Here is a 20,606-nt window from a genome sequence, read left to right on the forward strand (position 1 = left end):
CTATATGAAATGAGACATACGTTAAGTATGTCATCTCAAAAATGATGGCTATTCTAAAGAATAACAAGCACTTCATAACAGGATTACTAGTGTCGGGGAGGGACGAACAATGACGTAGTTTCCGTTGCCTACTTCAATGAGCTAAATATACTGTTGTGTATCAGCTTTCTAAGCCCACTAAACGATAGTACCATTATCGTAGAAGCTAAACCTTCACTTTATTCACCACAAGGATTACCCTTCTACCTGAGATAGTTTACACGAGACAGCGGCAAGAAAAACCGGGCCGGAAAATGAAAATAAACAATTGATATATATATATCCCCCTTTCTACAACAATACAAAGCATTATATATACATAGTTTTAACTCATCACGGTAAATTCTAGAAATATTTAGATACAATTCTTTTAATTAAATACAGTATTTTAAAACCCAGCCTTAATTTTGTGTTCGAAAATAAATATTATTAAATGTAAATCTACAAAAGGAAACTACAAAATTATTTTTTTATTACTAAAAAAAATTCATTAAAATCATCAAGATATGTTGGGTCAGCTAATATACGCGAAATCGATAAAACTATTTGTCAGAAAGTGAAAAAATTCAATCAACTAATGACATCATCCGCAGCTGGGGATAAAGTTTTTAATTTCGAAACCTATTCAAATAAAGAATTTGAAATAATTATGTACGATGTGTAAGAAAATGTAATAAAAATTTGTTTACACGCAGAGAAATAAACATATTATATACATCTGATAAAATTATTTTCTTGAAAAGACACTTAAAATAATGAATGTTAATTCATTAATCGAACAAATATTAATAATAACAAACGCAGAAGCAAAGGATTTAATGTATCGTTACGCTGTAAGTTATTTAATATACTGTACCAGACATTGTTTATATGCAAATATTGTAATTTATAAACAAATACTAACAGTTGTAGTTAAAATTTATACATCATAAAATTATACGTAGTTGATAATCATAATTTAAAATACTGATACGAATTAATAAAACTGGAATGAAATTATAGATCTTAGAGCGAAAAACTTGAAAGATTTACGATAAAATAAAACCTTAAAGAACTAAACGGTTGAAAAATTGTTATACATTTTCCTCAATACCTCCTTTCTTAGTTCATCCGTTATCGAATGTTGCCAAGAATACGGACAATTACAACTTTATTTACAGCTGATCGGATTAAAGAGACCGTTGATCCGAAAAACGACTCCCTCAAATTATTCAACCGTGAAATTATGCGTCAACTTGTATCATAGTTTCCCATGATTTTCCCGTGAAATAGGAAACGTAAAAACCGGATAATTTATCGTATGTGCAAAACATTCCAGGTTTTTCCTTTTAACAATTTTTAAATCTACCCATGTAGTTGTTTCTTAGCCTTTTATTATTTTTTTTAATAATAACATTACATCATTGTATAGATTAATGAAAAAAATTGATTGCTTAAATTAATAGACCGCGCGACTAAAAATGTGTTTATCCAACATTTGCGAAGAAGAGAAAGAAAAATAACTACGTCTAGCATTATCGTAGTTCTGCAGCTATGCTGTCAGAAAGAAGTATGGTAACCAGTCAAAAAACGGGGTATGGGCTTCTTTCGAATTTCTCGATTGTCATTACTTAGCGACCAAAAAAAAAGAAGGGGTCAAATTTTGTACTACGTACGTATTTTGACGTGTTTGAAACTTAATAACTTTTGATTTGATAAACCGATTTTGATTACAATTTGAACACAGCCTCGTATATATGGGGGAATTTATCTGTAAAATTTTGGGTCAATATCTCCAGCGGGTAAAGGAATTTTGGGAGTAAATTTTCTCAAATTTTTATATACGTAACACCACTTTATATAAAGTGTTGTTAAAAAAAAAAAACAAAAACTATAGGACAATATTGAGGGTGTGCGAGCCGATCAAAATTTAAAGAGATTTTTTAAAATTTTTCAATAAATTTTTTAATAACATTAAAAAACTTTTAGTAATCATATTAACAATAAAATTTCATCATAATTCATCACTCCCCGTCGCCAAAAAAGAAATTTCAGGCAACTTTTTATTGAGTATACAATTTTAATGAAACTTTTTTCCAGTTTGTTCCGATTAACAAAGTAAACGTAGAAAAATCAAGAAATTTTCTTAGAAGGTAAATTTGGAGTTGGACAGCGGAAAAAATTCAATTTTTTTTTTGTATTTTTGAAACAATTTTTGGTTTATTTAAACACTATTATGCAATACTTCCCCCCCCCCTAAAATATATATATATATATATTAGGTAACTTCACGTAATTATATAGGATTAAATAACCGATGCCAGGAAAGTATTATAACTTTCTTTTTCTTAATTAATTTGGAATTTCTTTTTGAATTTCACATTATGCTACCGGTTCTGTAACCTAAAGTGTAATAAATTTTGGTTGCAAGGTAATCAAATGATACTAATTTGAGTTATACGTATTATAAAAAATATTATTTTAACTTTACCATATATATATGTATACACACAAAACAAGTAACCAATATAATACAATAATCTTTTAAAATTATCTTAATTAACTTATGTTATCAGAACTGACTATACGTCGAATCGACTGTTTAAAAACACTAAAAATATTTTAATCATATAAAATATTTAAAAAATTTAAATTCATGAGAGAAATCTTAAAAAAAAAACATATAGGTCAACAATATTTATCAGGACGACTTTTTATAATTATAATAATATTAATAGTTAGTTATACGATAAAGATTTGTAATTAATAATATTCTACATAAATTTATTTTATTAAAAATAAAGAGAGGACTACAAAAAATGCTATCACGTAAATAAAAGCAATAAGCATAAACCCAAAGGCAAGAAAAGTCATATTTATATAATTGAAAAAGAAAATCGACACTGGAGATTTTACAGAGAAACGACAGGAAGAAATTACTAACGAGGCTTTCCGAAATAAGAAATAAACCAAATAATTAACGAAAAATATAATAAACTTTCAGAACTTGTTTTACTGGTGAAAATAAAGAAGAAACTTCATATAAACGTTCGGAAACGTTTCGTAGCAAGTGACGGCTGGCGAGACATTTCGGTCTGATTTCTACGCCTTCGGTAAAATTAAGCCAGATTTTTATTCTTAGGATCAAAATTAGAGAAAAAATTTAGTCATTTTATAAGAAATCAGACCAAAATAATTGAAAAAATACAAAAACTACATTTTTAATAGTTTTAATTTGAGATAAAAACAAAATATTGGGATCGAAAAAACAAACTATTTTATGTTTGATGTAGAATAACTTAATTGAATGTGTAATAAACACGTAAAGGTTTTAAACATAACATGTTTAAAAAATATAATTTTATTATGAGTAAAATTTTACAAATAAGATACATAGAAACTAAACGCAAAAAGGAAAAATTTAGAAGTTTATTAAAGACAAAACAGATTAAAATATAGCATATATTAACTAGGTACTAAACGAAACAAAATTTTCAGGATTTACAAATAAATAGATAAAATTAAATAACAAATCAATAAAACAATTTATTACACATCTTTGAAGTTAATTAGAAATTAATTTTATCAAAATGTGTTTTAGTTTATTTCTTAAGCTGACAATACTAAAAGCTAATTGCAACAATTAAAAGTTTTTGTTATTAAATATTATTAAAATGTACAAATTCACCTTACCAGCAATTGATTTTGAACTGCTCTAAATCTTTCAGTCCTTAGACCATCGTCAGGAGATTAAAATATCATTATAAAAAAAAGGTAAATAATTAAGATATTAAACAGTCATGACTGATTGCTGGTTATCATTATACTAACTTGAACTTTCAGTATACTGATAACCAGCCAGATAATTATTATACAGATAAATAATTTATTTATTAAACATTTAAAAAAATAATGGCTCAATATTTTATTTTTTTAACTTTGTTTTATGATATATATTTTAATTTCCTGACGTTGATCTGAGAACTGAAAGATCTAGAGAAGTTCAAAATTAATTGCTAGTAAGGTAGATTTGTACTTTTTAATAATATTTAATAGTTTATTAATATATCAGGGGTAACTATGTTTGAGAAAATTAAGTTTTAGATATTGCATTTAGATAAACATACTACGAAATCATTAGAACTTCCTTAATAAAATTACAAAGCCGTCGAAATCGGTCCATTTGGAGAAATATAAATTCTGAAAGTACAGTAGAAAATATATACACTAATCGAACAAAAAAATCTCCCAACCAACAGTTAACAGAACGTAAATTTATTGCATCAAGTTAAATGATTAAATTACGTTAAATGTTTGTAATTAAATTTAAGTTATCTAACAATAATAAGATTTTGGTTGTAAGTTTATATGCCTATGTACATGGGACCGAAATATTCAACCTCAAGTTATCCACATGTAATTATTAGTTTATAGGAAAGTTCAATATCCAATAAGAAAGTTGAACGACGATAAACATCTACCACGAACAAGAACACCAATCTGAAGGAGGAAAAGGACTAAGAGCAAGGGAAAACTGAAATTACAGAGAGAAAGTAAGACAGAGAGAGACACCAACCGATTCCTGTTAAAATATGTTAGAGGACGTAGAAAGTAAAATTATTAAATGAGATAGGGAGAGATTTATCAAGACAAAACCCACCGAAGCTTCAACAAACATTATCAATGATATTAGATCAGGGATTTGTTTGTGGAAAGGGGGATGAAGCAAGGGATTTCCACTCCTTACAAAATTTTATACTCTAGCTCCCTTAAGTGGTTCATTTTTTCCTCTTGTCAACAAAAACCTAATTTCACCCATTCCCTAAAAACCTAATTAACTTTTGAATTTCAAACAAAATAAACAGCACTCAGTCAGTTTTTACCCTATATCCACATAACTTCTCTTTGAAAACCGAAAAAAAAAAATATATAAACGGTAACTTATACTTCATAAATTACAGTCTGTGGATTTAAAAGAATGTTTATACAGTTCATTATCTTTACCTATTCCAAACATATTCGTGCTCAATGAACGAAGCGGACAACCGTATTAAATAAAACTGAAATTATTATATATCCAAGTTATATTGTACACGAAAAGATATTAAGTTTTATACATTCTACATTAAGATTTTAAACAGCAGATAAATGTTTTATATATTTATTGTCACAATAAACGATCGTCTCATTCACAACGCGTAACTGCCACAACGCAGGAAGAGAGAAGGTTCACTATAGAAGAATTACACGAAGCAGTTGGTAGAATAAATTCAAAGAGGAGCCCGGGTCCAGACGGGGTCTCAGGCACCCTATTAAAGGCGTTAGCAAAATCATATCCATGGGTTCTATTGGAGGTAATCAACAAGACGTTGATTACAACATGGAAAGTGGGTAATTTGCTGTTGTTCCCGAAACAGGTGAATGTAAGTCAGCGACAAACATACAGACCGATATGTTTATTGCCGACGAACGGTAAGTTATAGAGGAGGCTTTTGGAGGAACGAGTTCAGTCTGAGTTAGAGGCATCCGGAGGATTGGCGCCACTGCAATTCGGGTACACCAAGGTAAAATCCAAGGTGGATGCGCTCATCAAGTAGCGAGGTGGATAGAAACAAATAGAGCGGGCACCCGGAAGACCAGAAAGATACCATCGATGGTCTTCCTGCATATCCGCAATGCTTTCAATAGCATTCCGTGGAGAAAGGTCTTGGACTAAATGCGGAGGATAAATATAAGTTCATACCTAAGAGCGTCAATAAGTAATTAGCTTAAGGGTAAAGAGCTGCTGACACCAGTAAAGTAGAAAGAAATACGTTTCCGGATGTATGGGGGGGGGGGATTTTCCAAGGATCTGTGCTAAGCCCCATCTTGTGGAACCTGGTTTTTGACGGGGTCTTGAGGTTGGGGTTCCCGAAGTGGGTGACACTCGTTGCGTACGCCGATGATTTGGCGATGCTCGTTGATGGGTCCACAGAAGATTAAGTGGAGCAAATGGTGAACAGAGCCATAAGCATGTGGTTGGTGATAAGGGGGCTACGATTCGCTCTACAAAAGATGCAACTTATGGTTGTGGCAGGCCGACGAAAGATTAGAAGAATTCAAGCTACGGTCGATGGGCTTAGACTAGAAACAATGCTCTTTGTTCAATCAAAATGGGTTATACAACCGACACCTCAATAAAGAATGCAGTAAAGCGGATCGGATTGTCAATGCTCTGAGTAGACTGATGAGCACCAATTGGGGACCCAGAGCAGCTAAAAGAATGATAGTAGTGAATCTATAGTGTTATATGCAGTGCCAGTCTGGTTTTCGGCACTAAACAACAAAAGGAATGTGAATATGATGACATCACTGCAGAAACGAATGAATTTAAGGATCACGCCGTACCGAACGGTGTCGGCGGAAGTCCTGGCCGGGGTACCGCCGATCCAGTTACGGTGTACCCAAATTAAACGGATCTATGAGGACATGGACAGGGAAGATGCAACTAATCTCTTGCTACAAGAATTGCAAGAGAAGTGGAACGCCGTTGCGACGGGGGCGTGGACAAAGAAACTTATTCCTGAGATAAGACCGTGGCTGGGGAGGAAACACGGCGACGTGGGGTACTACCTGTCACAATTCCTCTCCGGTCACAAGGATTTGTATACTTACACAAGGGATCTTCCAAATTGTATGTATTGCGGTCAAGAGGACACTCCCTGCCACACCTTTTTTGAATGTGCCCGTTGGGAGGATCTAAAAGCCACATAACATAAAAGAGATTATCCCGGAAACTACAACAAAGTATGTGCTGAGAGGTAAAGAGATTCGTGGGCTGAGGTTATACGAGCAAAAAGTGGATTACAAGAAGTGGGAGGAGTTACATTAAGGGGGAAAAAAGACCGAAATCCGGCTGCCGAGGTAGAGCTCGAGAAAAGCATAGCCGGGCCCGGTGTCCCTGGCCTTAGCGGTTACAGGCAGAGGCAAGATGAGAATAAGGAAAAGATTCGAAACCGGTGAGCCGACCTGCAATGCCGGACGTACTGCCGGTAGGTGGGGAAGCTGATTAGAGTCACAAGGTCACTCTCCTGGGCTGAGTAATACGTGATTGTTGAGTCGGCCCAGGGGAGCAGGAGAACAAACTCAAAAAAATACAAATTTATTGTAATTTACAAACAAAATTTATCAAAACGTACTTGAAAAATGAACGACGTCAAACATTAGTGTTCTATCAGTCGAGAACTGATTCAGTTCTACCTTCTTATTTCCTAGCTTTAACAAATCTGGGAAGAAATATTTCAATATGAAAGCTATAACTTAAAGAAATAAAAAGAAAGATTACTATGAGCCGAAATAGATAAAACTACACCAGATATCTTGATGGTTTTGACGTTCACCTGTATCTTTACAACTTTTAAAACGTTTATTGCTAGAGTATTAACATTTACAAGTACAGTACGTCTCCGTAAATCTACCAGCTTGGTCTAGTGGTGAACGAGACTTCCCAAAACAGCTGATTTGGAAGTCGAGAGTTCCAGCGTTCAATTCATAGTAAAGGCAGTTTTTGTTTACACGGATTTGAATACTATATCGTGGATACCGGTGTTCTTTGGTAGTTGGGTTTCAATTAACCACACATCTCAGGAATGGTCAAACTGAGACTGTACAAGCCTACACTTCATTTACACTCATACATATCATCATGAAGAATTATCTGAAAGGTAATTACCGGAGGCTAAACAGGAAAAAGAAAAAAGTACGTCTCCGTAAAATTGACAGTTGACATAAACAATGCATGCGTAGTCAAGGAATACTGATAACGGATGACCTCATCATACCCGCTACAAATATTTGTGACTGGAATATTCAATATTATAATGCGCAGTGTTATTATAGAGGGTAATTTTCTTATCTTACTTTTTAAATATAAAATATTCTCACTTTTAAAGTCGAAATATTAAATAATAATAATACATTGACTTAAATTAATGTTCTTACATTATTATGTATATAAAATATTTTACATACTAATATTTCTAGTTTTCATTTTAAGCCTTTTCGAGAAGAAACCCTTCACTTAAAATTCGATCCAATAAACATGCAAGCGTATCATAATCCAGCAGAGCAGTTTTGCTTTATAAGCAGTATTAATTTACATGAGATCTCATTATAGTTATGTAGAGAAGTATTTGACGATTAATACTTCTTTAGAAAGCTCAGTTGAAGCGTAGGATGGGGATGGATATATGCTTCTTGCAACCTACGACGTCCTGACGCGCTACACTATTCCCTCTACTGTACTATCAGCAGTGCCAACACTAATAGTTACAATTAGAGTCAATACGCATCTATTTGTTTACACTTTCTAAACTTTCACAAGAAATAAATATAATAAATACAATTCCTAAGTACAAAATATAAGTAAAAAGGATGACAAAAATAAAATACCGTTTTCGTTTCTTTCGCCTAGCATCCACTATGGTTAAGAGAAAAATGACGTCACCTAGCTATTCCGTAAAGTTTTATCGCAAAGACTCTTCACATCACCCTTTCTCCGCATTTATCTATAAAGCGGTATCCGCCTAATTGATTCAGGAATGAAAATTTTATCATTAAGATCCAGATTGGTAAGGGGTTTCATCAATGAAACCTAAATTTTAGTTTTAATAGCGTCAATAATACATAATACGATGTTTATTCGAACTAGTAAAAAGCGGCGCGTAATATATCAATATAGTTATTAAAAAAAAAAAAATATTATTAGTGCTTTAAATTCTACACAGAGTGTCATATAGTAAATAATAATGGAATATGCTGGAGCAATATAAAGAAAAATTACAAAAAAGATATAAAAATTAATGAATTTAAGTTCAATCTCAATTTTTGATCTAGTTTAAAAAATACATACCATTTCGACGTCTAACAGGCTGTCCGGCTGCGTGCCAACTGTGGGGACGGCGCCTCCCACCACCCATACAACCACTGGTACTCATACTACCCTTATTCTATCTATCTGGTGATACAACCGGACAGAACAGCGCCGAGAGGATAGTGGATGGGGTATAACCCCTCTTTTAACACAAATACAACCATTGTTAACAACACTACACTGATACACATCGCATTTCAACAACACTGATTATTATCACAGACATAATACATGTATGAATGCTTAACAACAAAAATAATAAATAAAATCCTACACACACGATATAAATTCTTAAGATTTACGTTGGATTTAACAAATAAAAAAAATAATAATATTCAATTACACCTAAAACACAATATATGTTTTATTAATAAAACCAAATAATATAAAAGAATAAATTAATTTACTGGTTCCGTCATGAAAAACAATAGATTCTATTCAGTTTCACTTGCATTTTTCATTCACTAAAGTAAATAAAAATATTTTTTTTAATGTACCATAAACTGCAAACAAACATTATTTTAAATCATATCAATTTTGTGCATGCTCTAAAAAAAAAAAAAAATCAGTTCTTTGAAAAGAAAATTTGATTATTTTCTATATCTTTAGTCAGATCCTAATGTCTGAATAACAAAATAATTTTTTTGTTGCGCATGAAAAACAATAAACAAGAAATTTTTTTCATTTAAGATAAATAAAAATCAACCTTCATTTTGAAAATGTTCAATTAGATTAAGTAAAAAAAGTGAGTAACTAGTAAACATTTTTATTGAAATTTTAAAATATCTAACTGTTATACGACGATTTTACTGATAAGTTATTTTATCGGCTATTAAAATAAGTATATTGACTGCTTGCTATATGACTTCATTTCAAAGTTGAAATTCACCTATTTCAATTTTATTATCTGTTATTCTAAAGTTCATTGTAGAACCATATTTCTATTAAAAGTTTTGTAACATAATTTTTCTTTGGAATGTAATAAAATTATTTTAATTAATAAAATAATTCTGAAGTAATCTTGTCTTGTGATCTAAAATTAAAGATAAATGTAAAAATTTTATAGAAAATGAGTTATATTTTAACGGAAAAAATAATGTTTTCTCAACCGGGGAACCAGGAAAATATCTTTAAAAGTAAACAAGAAATCGGCCTCCAAGATATCTATGACGAAAACTTAACGCTTTTTAATTTGAAATCGAGTAATAAATAGATGTAGATTTCTTGATTTTAAATGAGTACCGGAAGTATCCGGTAAACGGACGGAGAGAATAACATCATTACCGTATTTATTTCTAGTTTAACTTAAACATGGCTTTAAATAAATTATTATCGTTGTTAACTTATTTATATATTTTCCACTGGAGCGATTCGATTCGAATAATTATCCTTCCTTTCTATTCTTTCTAAAAAAAAAAAGTTAGAAAGTTTTAGTTTTAATATTTTTCTTTACCTATTTGTAGAAAAAATTAACTTATGGACGAGTGATATTTTTAACTCCATCTGTAATAAAACGTTTTATGTACTCTAAATTTAAACAATTCTAGAAAAATAAATAACACCCAGAAAAATATTTGATTATGTCTATAAATAAAATTATATCCTAGCTAGCAATTCAAAGAAAACAAGATAAAAACTGACTAAAAGATGACTAAGATATCACGGTTTAAAACTTTTATTAAAAAAATAAAAGTAAAATTTACCAAGTAAACTGAGTACTGAGTTTAAAAACCCTTGTGGTTTGTTTCTTTTCTTTTAATTACACTTCATTAAAGTTAATTAGTATTCTAATCTCAAAAGTGCTTTTATTTCATAAGTCATTAGTAAAAAGAATTAGAAAAAAGAGAAGAATGAGATTTCAGAGAATTAGGAACGCATTTTAATAAAGAAAGAAAAAAATTACAAATAAAAAAAAAAATCACATCACTCTAACAGCAAACCGCAAAAAAATTACAATTTAAAATTAATCCTAGATGTAAAATGAACGATGTAATACTGTTAACTGTATGTTAAGCGAAAAGAATAGCCATATATTTAAAAAAAACAAACATAAAACATAAATTAACAGGAAAAATGACAAAATAAAAAAGCTGAGTTTTTTCTGATGCACGGCTTACATACACAACTTAATTTAAAATATTTATCATTTTATTTAAATACAGCAGACCCGGCAACGCTTCGCTATTTGCTATATTTAAGTATACATATAGATTAAATGAACACAATTGAAAGTTTCATAAAACATTAACAAAATGAACATTACCGAACTTCAAAAAACTTAACCTTTCCCGTTTTTCCCTTGTACCCCCTTTCCTTTTTCCCGTTTTCATTTTTACTACATTCCCTTTCCCTTACCCACATTTTCCACTCATCCACCCCCTTTCCATTTCCTTTTCCCCTTTTTCTTTTTTCCATTTTCCCCTTCTTCCATTTTATCTTTTCTCCCAGCGTAAATCGGTCCAATAGTTTTTTAGTCCATAGCGGACACATATATCGGAAACACAGAAATGTAATCGTAACACCATGTGTTGCTTTTATGTCCAACAGATAGCGCTGTTTTTCACAAAAAGCATGTTTTTACCTGTCACAAGTGTGATATCTTAGGTATATAACCACGCGCGTAATCGAATGCAACGTTGTGTCAAAATTTCAAAGCAATCGGTGAAGAACTTTGGGAGATTTAAGATTTTGAACAAACGAACATTTTCATTTTATTTATATAAATAATATTTTTTTTGTTTATTTAACTTAATGATTCCAACTACAGTGCGCGCGCTTATATCTGTACATCAGTGCGACACTAGCGCTCCTTGTGGTGACAAGCGATACTATTAATTCAGTATACCAACTTAGCCACTAATTTAGAGCATTTTTGAGATGGGGGTACAATTCTGCAAAAAAATCTTTTTTTTTGCAAATATTATTTTTTAATTGTTAATAAATGTGCCAAAGAAAAATAAGACCTTAATTAGGCGTAATCTTGAAATACTGAGGTGATCTTGCTTTACAGCCTCACCCCGTTAACTTTTTAAGTGGGTAATTTAATGGCACAGTGCCTCATACATAAAAGTAATCTGACCAAGTTTGATCAAAATCGGTCAAGTAGTTCTGGATATATAACGTAATTTATAGTGCGACACCGAATACACATACACACCTACAAACGAACATCCGGAAAATTTCCATCCGGTTTTTGAGTTCCTTAGGTGTCAAAACGTCAAGATCCGGTGGAAACCGAGTATGCCCAAACTGGACCGATTATAATATATTCCCTTCTACAGCTATACCGCTAGACGGGAAAGTAAAAATAAAGGATATGGATAAATGAAAATATTATATACACATTTATACATACTAGAAGAATCACCCGAAATATTCAAGAATACGAAGAAAATGTAAATAGTAAAAAATGGATGATCTATCTATCTATTGATACAAGAACACAAAAACAACACAAAATCTTTCACTAAAAGGATAGCTACAGGTACATTCTGTGGATCTGGGCGTCTAATCCGCCTACAATACCAGGACAGTTTGGATTTTTACTTTTTTCTTTGCTTTTTACTAGGACAAGAACAGCAGATCATTAATGAAAGATCTAAAATGATAAATTAAATAAATGTAAAAACAAATTGTTTTTCTTCTACATACTAAAGAACCGTCTGAATTACCTTGGATTTCATGTAAGAAAACCCTTACACACACCCATATTGTTTTATCAATTAGGAATCCGAGGGGAAAACGATTTCACCTCGTAAGTCCCCGATACTTTACTTTTATCAAAAACTAAAGTATCGAAAATCATTTAACAGTAAGCACAGAATGACACTTTATAGAAGAACGGTTACAGACACGATTATTAGATTACAGATGGTGTATACTCGTAGAGCTAAGAAGCAGTTCGACTAAGGAACATCAGGAAATCTCGTCAGGAGTTAAGACAAGACTTCCTGTCGGTCGTCTCTCTAAATGCCCTTATTTAACAACTGGAACTACCGATCTGTGAATATAAGTCGTTCCGAGTAATGGGAATGAACCTTATCGCAAAATTTTATAAAAATCGAGAAATGAGTTTTGTCGTAAGTGGATTACTAGGACACAAACGGACTAAATATTAAAAGTCTTATTAAAATAGGACCTCGCTCCACTCAATCAGTAATCCAAAGGATAAATTAAACATAGACTTAAAGTCTGAAGAGTCTAATGACCAATTAATATGTCCGTTCCCAAGAAGCAACGGACCAGTAAAAATTGATCATAAATCCATAAATATTCTACGGTAAGTAATGTAGCACCATGTTGGAACCGTACATCCCTTATTATGGCTTTAAAACCTACCGTGCTAAACTGATATGGATTCGTCGAATATAACTGAATCGTCTAACATTAAAGATATTTAAAATAACATTAAAATGAATTTTCTAGAAAAATCAAGGCGATCTGATATCATTCTACAGAATTTTATTAACAATTTAAATTTTATACGGTAAAAGAATGATTTTAACGGAGTATACGGCATATTGTAGTGTCACATTCGTTCAATGATAATGCATGTTGTTTCACTGATCGTGAAGGATTGAAGAACATTTGCAGAGCCCGTTGTTTAGAACCCCTTACAGCATTTCCAGGAGTATGAACATTTAACGAGGAGCCAAAAAAAAATTACCTAATACATTTAATTTTTTTTAATACCATTTCAAAATTGAATTCTGCAAAGGATTTCGTCTGTGTTGATGAAAATTAGACTTATTACGAAATCTTTTAACGGTACGTTCGAATCACACTCAATGAATATGATAACGGCAAATATACGATGTTGTACTGTTCAATGATAATTTTAACACCATATGGTTACTGTCGAATAAACTGCAGGCAGTGTAATAGACAGTGTGCTGTTTACTATTCCTCCACACCACTCTACATCAAATCAAGACTAACACGGAAGTACGCACGCGAGTTTGAAATAGCACGTGTAAATAATGCACGCAAGAACGTGCGTTTATGTGATTCATACTTTAGCTTTCTTCTTTCTGAGACACTTGGAAGAGGGATTTTGGAGTGTGTCAGTTTATTAATACGATTTCCACGCTTTTAGTACGACAGGTGCTTTGTTTTATTTCATATTTTTCTTCTTTTTTTATTTCGTTATTTTACAGTCAAACTCGTAATTAATATTTTATTCGTTATTTTATGTTTTACATAACGGCAATAGTATTTATAATTTTAATTAATGTTTTTTTTATGTTTTTTTTTTTATATAATAATGAATACGTGATACCGGATTAGAAAATTAAATATAGAACTTTGCAGATACCATTAATGTTTATGGAAAGTTAACATGTAAAAGATTACAGGAAAATGATAACGTTCGAAAAATTGATGAAGTTACGTAAAAAAAAGAAGTATATATAGATAAAGAAGACAAAAATTTGTTATGAAAAAAATTCAGACGAAGCCCGGCAGTTTACGTAAATAATTTATGAAGGTTGAACAATGAATGCGGTGTTCAATAGGTATTCGTGCACATTGTTATTCCTTTTTTTAAACAGTTCAATTAAACTTAATCGTCAAAAAAGCAGTGTTTATTCTCAGTAACTTTTAAAATCTTCAGGATTACCATCACGTTTTGATTTGTTAGATTATTTTGCGTATAATTTTCTATTTTGTTCAAATATTTCTTTTCATTTACAAGTTCCTGATCGTCTTTTACCGCTTAATAAGCTCACAATACTACTTAACTTCCTTAAAACTGAACCTTCAGTACGAAACCAAAAACAGAGCTAATAAAAATACCGCACGCCAAAGATTTAGAATTTAAACCGGAAGAATTCTTAGCGTACTTACTTGGAACGTGTAAAATCTTAAATTTTCATCCATAAATGAACGCGCAAGTATTTCCCGTTCGAAGTGTACGAAATTAAACGTAGTTTAAAATTTGGCAAACAAGTTAAACATCACATGACAATTGTGGATTATGAAAAAATTAAAAAATCGCATTTCAAATCCGCGATTAAGTACGTGGTAATTCCAGAAAGCGTTCAAAATATCTGGGTTTGTGCCCAGCTATTATGGGTGCTGCATCCGTTATAGATTATATTTTTGATAATAATTCAAACAGAACAGTTTTATTCGCTAAAAAAACGTAAATAGAAGTATGTCTGCTGCACAAAAAAAAAATATTACACAACACTATTTAAAATGATTTATATTTTTTAGTATGGAATAAATTATCGATAAGATAAGTTATAGAAATTACTCTATATACTCGAACTACATTGGTGATTTTATTGACCCATAAATTAAAAATTATCATTATAATTCAAGTATTACTCTTATTAATTTTAGCTCTCTAACGTTTTATATACATATATTTAAAAATGAAGAATATATGGAAGAGAATTTAACAGGAAAAAGTTGAATAAAAGTTATAAAAATAAAAAAAATCGAATTTCCGGGAAATCTGAACCATATTTTAAATGATAATGATATTTTAACACGCGATAATATATAAAAGTGTAACAAATATAAAACATCTTCATTTTTATAAAACTAATGAACCGGATACGCTCATTCAATATAATTCTGTAACACCACCATCAATCAACTCATTTTATTTGGAATACATGCTAGTATGTGCACGATAATCTTAAATAATATAATACATAAAATAAACGCATAAAATTAACTTTTTTTTTTCTTTTGACGTAAAAAAAAAGTTAATTAGTACAGCTGTACGATTTTTTTATCGTAATATTCTAATAATTATAATTTGAAATCTATAAAAATAAAAATGAAATGTTCATTTGTTCAAAATCTTAAATATCTCCGAAAGTTCTTAACCGATTGCTTTGTAATTTTGACCCAACATTCCAATCGAATACGCGCATGTTTTTATATACTTACTGTTTATATACCTAAGATGTTACAACTGTGACAGGAAAAACATGCTTTTTGTGAAAAATAGCGCTATCTATTGGACTTAAAAGCAACACACGGAACACTAGATATTTAACGATTCCATTTCAATGTTTCCGATATGTGTGTCCGCTATAAACTAAAAAACTACTGAACCGATTTACGCGCGGAGAAAAAGGAAGAAAGAGAAAATCTAAAAAGGGAAATACGAAAAAATCTGGAAAGGAAAAAATCGAAAAAATAAAAGGGAAGAAGGGAAAAGTGAAAAAAGGGAGAAACGGGGAAAAGGAAGTGGAAAGGAAAAAAATAAAAGGGGAAAGGGAAAGAGGAAGGGGAAAAGGGAAGCAAGGTAAGAGAAATGGGAGAGGAAAGGGAAAATAGGAGGAAAGAGGGAAAGATAATATGGTAAAAATGATTTGGAAAAGGGAAAACGGGGAAAATGGAAAGGGTAAAAGGGAAAGGTTAAATTTTGTGAAGTTCCGTAATATTAATTTTGTTAATGTTTAATTAAACTTTCGATTGAATTCATTTAATATATATATTATATACACACTACAATCTAGCAATAGCGGAGCATTGCTGTGTCTGTTAGTATTTCAATAAAATGTAAGAAAGTAGCCTTTTTCATAAAGTTATCAGATAAATATTTCAATCGTTTGACATTTAAAAATTAAATTTCAAGCTCTAAACAAAATTATTTTGTTAATTAACAAATAAGAATAATTATATATTAAACAAAAATAATAAGATTCTGATTAATTTTTATTTTCTGTCCGGCAGCTTTTATTTTATTATGATGAATACTGTAACGCGTGAAAAATGTTAAAACTGAACGGAATTCGAACCCAGAACTTATTGGATGAAAGACAATAAGTAACCGCTTCACCATGTTAGATCAAAATAGATTCACATACGATACCTCTTAAAAGAAGAAAATAATTTTAGGTATTATAATTAAAAATTAAAATAGAATATATTTAACAATAAACCTCCTTTCTATAAAATAAAGTATAATAATATTATATTTCACCTAATTAAAAACAAAACTTAATATTTAATTTTGCGCCGACTCAAAATCAAAATTTAAAATAATGAAAATTTATCATGTTTCAATTTAGTTGTTTTCAAAAAAAAAATATTTTTTTATTTTTTTTTATTTCAGTTAAGAATGAGTCTGAAGAAAAAAAATGTCAAACGCATAAAAACACATTTGCAATAAAGGAAAGAATGAGAAAACTATGTCTTGATAATATTAAAAAAAGATGTAGAGAAATGTGTAAAGAAAACTTGGAACTTGAGCCGACAGAAGCTATATATATTTAAAATATATATACATTATTAGTTCCAGTTTTCAAACTAATTTTAATGTGGTTTTTCCTTGAAAATAATTTGAATATCAAAATTACTTCAGGTTTAAAAAATAATGAGAAATAAATAAAAAACCTTATTTTGAAATCATACACAAAATCTTGTAGTTTTCCTATGAATATTTTTAATTTAAATTTATCAGAAAACTTATTAGATATGTCAAAGGAACTTCTTTCATTAAAAAAAATAAATAAATACGTAAAAAAAAAAAAAAATAATAATAATAATCACTGAATTGTCGGTAACGTTTAGAGGTACCTAAAAACAACTGTACAAGACGAATAGATCTTTATCTTTTGACATAAGTTAAGAATTATTGCGTATAACTAGAAGATCAATCTCCAAAATTATCGGAATTTGAGATTTGTAACAGAAGGTATTTTCATTTCAAATGAGTTCAACCAAAAGAAACGTTTCATCTCTCAATCAAAAATAAAAGTTCTCCCGAAATTCTAAATTCTTGAAAATATTTATTGTTCTGAATGGTTAAAATATATTTGTACATCCTATATAAAATGAAGTTATCTTAAATTTTTTACAAAATCTGTTTATTTATTTTTTTTATTTGTTGCTTTTAGGACCTCATAGGATCGATCAGTTTAATTCAATTTCTGGGCCAGTCCATTTCGTAATCGGTTCTTCGTATTTCCGAATCGTGTGAGTAGTTTTATTCTAGCTTCTTTTCTTTTTGGCCACATTCTTTTAAGGCGTTCTGATCTTTGGCGCCTGTCCTCGTCTGAATACACGTTGGATTACTTTTTGATTTTAGGTTAAAATGTTATCATATTAGTCTTAATTAGTCTGTCGTATTTTCCACATTTTGTGATTACATTTTCTTTGGATATTCTCAACTCTTCCATATCTTTTCGGTCTTCCTTTATTTATTTCGGTTTTGTTGTTCTTTCCCAGTATAAGTTAATTATTTGGTTTGCAAGTCTGGTGTTTTCTGCTCTAAGTAGGTGCCAAAAGAATGAAATTCTTTTTCTCCTGAAGAGATTTGTTAGCGGGGTTATTATTTTATATACTTCTTCATTTGGGATTATTCTCCACTGTCCTTCTACTATGTTTTTCTTGTTTATACATGTTCTGACTATCTTCCTTTCTATCTTTTCGATCCTTTCTACTTCACCAATTTTGTATGGTCCGAAGAAAGTCTCGCTGGCGTATTATATTTCTGGAAGAATTACTGTTTGGTAATGTCTGATTTTAGTTTTTGTCGAAAGCCATTTTTTATTGTATATGTTTTGGGTAGTTATTAATAAGTTTCTCAGTTCTTTCTTGCCAGTTTATTTTATCATTGATGTTACGTGTTATGGTATCTCCTAGGTAATTAAATTTGCCCACTACACTAGTTCCACTTTGTTTTTACATGATTAATGCATAGTGGATCCCTGATCATAATTTTTGTTTTTTCGTATGATATTTTCAAACCTATTTTTTCAGCTAGTTGTTCTAGTGTTTCTATTTGGGTACTAGCTTCTTATTTACTTATTTATTACTTGTACTATCTGTTTATTTATTTATTATTTTAATGTAAAAAAAAAATCTATGAGAATTTAAACAAGGTATCATAACCATTAAATAACTTATAACAGTTAAATATAAGAAAATAATATTTTGCAAATGCATCTACCTCGAAACAATCTATTTTCAGTAAAAGAACAACTAACAGTAAACCCAAAGTCCGGAGCAACTTAAACATTTTAAAAGGCAAAAAAAGAGTTACGACACACCATTTTAAAAATCATTGAAAAACAAAACTTTTCATGTAAAAACCGTCGGACTATGACAATTTTATCCGGGATGGCGGCTATTTAATATTTTTACCCAATAAGTTCAAAAGCGGCCTACAATACACATAAGTACTAGTCTCAGAGAAAATTAAATCGTCTGTTTCTGTTAACCGTTTGTTCCGGATTTCAATACTAAATCCTCGATACCGACGTTCCTTGGTGGTTGGGTTTCAATTAACCGCACATCTCAGGAATGGTCGAACTGAGACTGTACAAAACTGCACTTCATTTACACTCAAACATATGATCCTCATTCATCTTCTGAAGTAATACCTGAACGGTAATTCCCGGAGGCTAAACAGGAAAAAGAGGAAAAAAGGTTTGGTGGCCTTCATTACCTCTTGGTAATGAAGGCCACTTTTGAAACTAGTTGTAATGAAAAAATTAAAAAGTTTTTATTTTGGTTAGGTTTGTGCAAGTCCGAAGTTTTTCACGTCAAATTTGTTATTTTTCTATGATGTTAAAAATCATAACCAACCTACCCTTTCCATTTAAAATTTCTGAATTGCTCCTACCACGGAGGCTTGGACATATAGCGGTCTCATTCCGAAAAAAAAGATCAGTTTGAAGTAGGAACATGTGATAATTTCATTTTTTTTATACTTCTTAAAAAGTTATTTAAGGGTTTCCATATTTTATTAACAAATTTAAAGGTTTATTTAATTGTTTTATAATAAACCGAAATATTTTAAATTCTTAATCCGATGAACTTATAAAATAAATAAAAATTAAAAATAATTATACTTTTAACAACAGCAGGATAAAGAAAGAAATTATGTAATTAAGTTTCAAAGAATTACATATAACGATTTAATAAAAAAAAGCTTAAATAAAAATTGGTTATTAAAATTAATTGGAAAATAAAACATCAGAAACTGTTAATAAATTACTTAAAATTAAAAGTTAAATGACCTTTCGATAATTAATCATCAGGAGTAGATACTGAGAAATTGTTAAAACTGTATATTGCTAATATTATTATTATAATAATATATCCATGGTAGAGTAGTAGCGATTTTGCCTTTCACCCGGATGTTTCGGGGTTAAAATCCCGATCAGTAGTAGCATTTATATTTTTATTTTACATACAATTAAATTTATTACTCTCCATCCTAAATTGATACCAGACGTCAGCTGTTGTTTTTGTATAAATAAATAATCAATATAGACTATCTCGTTTAATGATAATTAAACTTCTATTTTTCAAGATTATGGAATTGAGCTCAAATCCTCGTCCTTTAATTTAATACTGTGAGTGTATGCTATCGTTTAAACATGTATCCTAAACATTATACCAGTTAAAAATAAAAAAATATTAAAATAACTAATTCAAACTTCTTTACCCTCTACAATTAGGACTAATGAATCCTGCTCAACAAATCATAATGGATTTTTTCCACACTGTCATGATAAAAATCATTTATTTATTCTTGGACTACACTTAGATCGACAGCTAACAAATATGAGAAAAAAATTAATGCGATTAAACCAACCGTAAGTATCTATAAAAAATAACTTGTTGATATTCAACAAATAATCAAAATCATCATTGGGAACTAATTACTTTAAACAAAGATATTATAAAACACACTAATCCACCT

The 20,606-nt window shown here is 30.4% G+C and overlaps 1 protein-coding gene across 11 annotated transcripts in view; it reads right to left on the reverse strand.

Annotated features, from left to right (window-relative positions):
- The window catches only part of trio (trio Rho guanine nucleotide exchange factor), a 1,562,448-nt gene that overhangs the window by 1,073,819 nt on the left and 468,023 nt on the right, over nt 1–20,606 (reverse strand). For 3 of the 11 annotated variants that reach the window (XM_075373361.1, XM_075373358.1, XM_075373359.1), the window contains exon 1: nt 8,909–9,199. The exons of 1 other annotated variant lie outside the window; for it this stretch is intronic. In XM_075373361.1, the coding sequence (XP_075229476.1) occupies nt 8,909–8,993 (85 nt within the window). In that variant the 5' untranslated portion in view covers nt 8,994–9,199. Of the gene's footprint in view, nt 1–8,908; nt 9,210–20,606 lie in introns of those variants that run through there. 7 more of the 11 variants (XM_075373364.1, XM_075373362.1, XM_075373366.1 and 4 more) reach the window with 5 other exon arrangements.

This window comes from Lycorma delicatula, chromosome 8 (genome assembly GCF_047948215.1).
Source record: "Lycorma delicatula isolate Av1 chromosome 8, ASM4794821v1, whole genome shotgun sequence".
Lineage (NCBI taxonomy): Eukaryota > Metazoa > Arthropoda > Insecta > Hemiptera > Fulgoridae > Lycorma > Lycorma delicatula.